Source organism: Myotis lucifugus, unplaced genomic scaffold (genome assembly GCF_000147115.1).
Source record: "Myotis lucifugus unplaced genomic scaffold, Myoluc2.0 scaffold_10839, whole genome shotgun sequence".
NCBI classification, from domain to species: domain Eukaryota; kingdom Metazoa; phylum Chordata; class Mammalia; order Chiroptera; family Vespertilionidae; genus Myotis; species Myotis lucifugus.
In genome coordinates this window covers 1-4419 of record NW_005881887.1, presented here as the reverse complement: position 1 = coordinate 4419, position 4419 = coordinate 1, and the positions used below count along the sequence as shown (strand labels likewise).

Genomic DNA, 4419 nt, shown 5'->3' with positions numbered 1-4419 from the left:
GCCTCAGGAGTACCAGTGGCCCTGTGACAGTCAGAGTGACCCTGCAGAGTGGTATGGGGAAGGGGTGGGGGGCCCAGAACCCCCCAGGGCCGAGGTCCTGCTGGTGTGCATGAGAATCGCCGGAGCGATTGTGTTACTTTCTCGGGACCTTTAGAACATCCTACTTTGGTTGGCATGCCATGGGGCCCAGGCACCTGCATTTTTAATAAGCTCCCCAGTTGCTCCGATGCCTGCCAGAAGTTGAGAGCCACTGGATCAGAAGCACTTAAGAGCACTCGTCCCCACACCTCCCAGAAGTAGGAGGGTCCCAGGGGCCAGCCCAGGGCCACAAGTGCCTGTGGTGACTCCCACATTCACTCGCCCCGGGTGACCCACTTGCCTCAAAGTCCCGTTCCTGGTATCCTTTCTGACTTCGCTTCCTCCTCCCCTCCTCCCCTCTGCTGGCCACACGCAGGTCTGGGCACACTACGTGGAGCAGCCTGTGGACGAGGTGCCTCCCGTGCCGGAGGAGAAGGAGCGCTCAGCCACCTATAAGCCGGTGTTTGTGACCGAGATCACTGATGACCTGCACTTCTACGTGCAGGATGTGGAGACAGGTGAGTGCTCAGGCCCAGCCCAGGCAGCGCTGCCTCCAGGGCCCTCCCCTACTGCCCCGCCACCGGGCCCCAGCACTGCTCATTGCATGACCTGCAAGTGCGCCCTGGCGTGGGCGGGCTGAGCAGGTCCTCTGAGGACTGGTGAGGTAACCAGTTTTGTCTGGGTGGTGCTCTGAGACTCTTAGGTAATTGTTTTGCTCCAGGCACCCCTGGCTGAGCTGGGCAGGAGGATTTGTAGCCCTCAGAGCCTATCAGGAAGCAGTGAACAGATTGTCTCTATGTGGTCAGGAAGCAAGAACTGGCATCTCCCAGCCCGCTCCCCGTCAGCTTCCTGGGAAGGCAGGTGGAGGAGGGGAGTGTGGGCTTGTCTCCGCTGGGGTTTCTCTAGAGGTTACCACAGCCCTGAATGTTAGCCATTTGCCATGGAAACAGGAGGCACACCAGGGGAAGTCCTACCCAGGCGGTCTTTCTAAAGGACTCTCCATCCTCCTCCTTCCTGCCTTCCAGTGCTGTGCCCTGTGGCCAGGGTCCCCGAGGCAGAGACCTCAACCCAGCCTCCCACCTCCCCTCCCTGTAACCTGACCTCCCTCTCATTGCCACCCAGGGCAGAGGAAAGGGCTCTCAGAGCCGCCTCTAGGGCCCAGGAGCCTGATCCTTGCAAGGCCGAGAGGACCGAAGATGTCACTGGCACTCAGGGCGGCCCCTGGGTGACAGGATGCAGCTCTGCTCGGCCCCCTCGGCCCACCCAGGCCCGCTCCAGATCACCAACAGCTTCGTCTCAGCCACTTCCTCGCTAATGATATTTCCCAGGCAGCTGCTTTTGTGCTAATGTCATTTTGCCAAGGAAAACTGACAGTTTCGAGTCCTGTACCTGAGCTATACTTGGGAGAGGCAAGGATGGAGCTGATGAGCCTTCAGGATCAAGTTCTCTTTTCTGGTTGCTCATTCTCACCAGAGGATATTTTTTCCCTTTGGTTTTTAGAGAGAGAGAAAAACATCTATGTGACAGCAACACACCGATGATTGGTTGCCTCCCAACCGGGCAGGGGTTGAACCTCCAATCCGGGTATGTGCCCTTGACCGGAAATCGAACTCGAAACCCTTTGGTTCATGGGCCATCACTCTAACCATTGAGCATACTGGCCGGGCTCGATCAGGTTCTCTGAGGTCAGCTGCCGTCCTGGTGGAAGCTGGACCAGCCATTGCCTTGGGAATGAAGCCAAGAGAGACCCAGCCTCCGGGTCTGCGTGTGCTGGAAGGAGTCTTACAGGGGTGGTGTTCCTGAGCGCAGGTGCCAGCTAGACCCCGCCCAGCGTACACAGCTCCCAGACGGGCTCCGCCCACCTCCGGTCCTGCTGGGGAAGACTCCCCTTGAATAAGAACAGGATCCTAAAGTCTCCCAGGGACAGAGCTTGAGGGTTCAAGGCCTTTGACCCGTCGGTCTGTAATCTCAGAGGCTTCGTGTACCAGCCGGTACCCCGCCCGCCCACTGTCTCTGTCAGCCCTAGGGAGCCGTGACGCTGCAGCGAGCAGTAGCCAAGGCAGAAAATAAAGACAGAGAATGAAGGAGGAAACTGCATCTTCTTAGAACATTGGAGAAGGGAGTGAGCGCTTCATGGAACATTATCTGGAGAGTCGCGGTGGGCTCCAGAGAAAACCCTGTCCCCCAGTGGCTCCATGAAATCCAGGAAAATAAACCTCAGCACACACAGCCCCCCTCTTCTGCAACTTTTCACCCCCTCTTGGGGACGTCCTCTCTCCCTTCTCCTAATTAGACCCTGCCTTGGGGAAGCAGCGGATGAAATGATGAAAGCGTTTCCATTAGCTGTAAATGACCAACCAGGTGTCTGTGTAAGCACCTCCCAGAGGGCTTTGCCTGTTTGAGGAGGCAAAGCCTGCTTTCTGTTGCCTTGGAGCAAAAAAATAAAAATAAACCAAGTATAGGAGGAACTTGTCTTCTATAGAGGCTTCTCCTCAGTCCCTGAAATTTTACTGTCTGGGCAAGGAGCATTATCTCAGGAGAATGGTAGTGTTTACCACTGGGTCGGGGAAGGGCACCGCATCCTAAAGCCCCTGTTCTGAAGCAGTCGGGCAGTGTCCTGTGCAGAGGCCTGGGAGTGGACAGACCTCCCATGTGCATGTGCAAGGTCACCCTCAATGCAGCGGAGTTAGCAAGCGCCCTGCACGTCAGGGCTCTCCTGGGCCCTGCAAGAGTGACAACCAGGGGAGCTGTGGTCTGTGCCCTGAAGGAGCTCGCCGTATGGCAGGAACATACACTCAGACGAGGCACTTGTAAGGCCAACCGACAAGGGTACCAGCAGCCGACACGTGTTAGGCATCTGTTACAGTGAGTGGCGCCTTGGGCCCTGAAGGTGAAAAGAGGAATCCACAGGCACCCAGCACCTTGACCTCGGAGAGCAAAGCAGGCACAACAGGTCTGATGCAGACCTAGGGTCAGGGCCAGGAGGGATGTGAGGGAGAAGCCACTGGGGACTGATGCTGGCTTAGCAAGTGGGAGGCAGCAGGATGGAGCCGGAAGGGAACTTGAGAAGACCCTGGGTGTTGCTAAACCTAGAAAACAAAAAGACAGGCAAGCAACAGAGCCCCGGGGTCAGAGTGTTCAGGAAAGACAAGCAGGGAAGGAGAGCTTCCCCCACCCCCGTCCGGTTGAGGAGGGCACTGAACTGGGGTGGGAGGGAAGAATCCTAACCTGACAGCACTGGGAGTCCAGTTCAGCCTGTGTCTCGCAGAGTGACTGGTCAGAGTGGACAAGTTTGAGACACTGAGGCTGCACCGTGTCTCAGAATTGCTCTCCATCTTTTATGCTCAGGCTCCCAGGCCTTTCCTTGCCCGGGGTTGCATGGGGCTCATCCTTTACCTCCACTTTAGCTTATAGGAGACATTGCAGAGAGCGGCTGCGGTCAGTCACCCCCTCTGCGGCCCAAGCCAGGGCCAGCTCTTGTAGGAATGGGCAGCAGGCTGGCCAGCTCCCACCCTAGAGAAGGCTGGTTGGCCTTGGCCTTGATCCACGTCCACTCACATTCTCCACCTCCTTCCCCGAAGCCCAGGAGTGTTCCCACAGGCTCCACAGTCAGCAAGTCACCATCCTGCCTTTGAGGACAGACAGCATGACACCTCTTGAGCAGAGAGCAGAGAGGACCTCCCTGGGGGGTGGGGGCGAGTCAGTGCTGCAGGCGCTCCACAGAATTCCTCACCCACCCACGCCCAGGCTCATCTGCCTCCCCAGCCAGAATGAGCCTCCAAAGAACCTGGCACCCTGGTCTCACTCTTTTCCTCCCCATCAGGCACCCAGCTGGAGAAGCTAATGGAGAACATGCGAAATGACATCGCCAGCCACCCTCCTGTCGAGGGCTCCTACGCCCCGCGCCGGGGAGAATTCTGCATTGCCAAATTTGTGGATGGAGAATGGTAAGCCACTCGGGCCCAAGCAGGGCAGCAGGAGCCGGGGCCGGTCTGTCCTCAGGCCACCGGCTAGACCAGGCATTTGCCTCTGCAGCCTGGTGTCCACTGGGGTGTTGTTGACCTTGGCCGCCTCCCCAGGGTAGCCCTCTATATTGCCCAGAGCCCATGTGGGCCTTGATTCTCCTGCAGTCCAGCCAGCCTCCGGACTACAGAAGTGTGCTCCTCTCTCCCCTCACTCTGTTGGGGGAGTCCTGCCTGCCTGGGTCTCGAACACACCCGTCACCCCATTCAGGAAAAGTGATGTCTCAGTGAGCCCAGGCCAGCCACCCCGCCTCCACCCCAACTGTCTGGGACATGAGCAGCAGCAGCCTTGCCCACAGGCAGCAAGGTCACTTACGTC

General features: G+C 58.0%; 1 protein-coding gene across 1 annotated transcript; it reads left to right on the top strand.

Moving 5' to 3' along the window:
* Positions 1–454: 454 nt before the first annotated feature.
* On the top strand, positions 455–4042 carry LOC102427964 (staphylococcal nuclease domain-containing protein 1-like; the record flags this gene model as incomplete). Its single annotated transcript, XM_006109513.3, has 2 exons — positions 455–596; positions 3902–4042. Coding segments are annotated over 2 exons (270 nt in total), but the record flags the coding sequence as incomplete, so codon positions are not given.
* Positions 4043–4419: the final 377 nt, after the last annotated feature.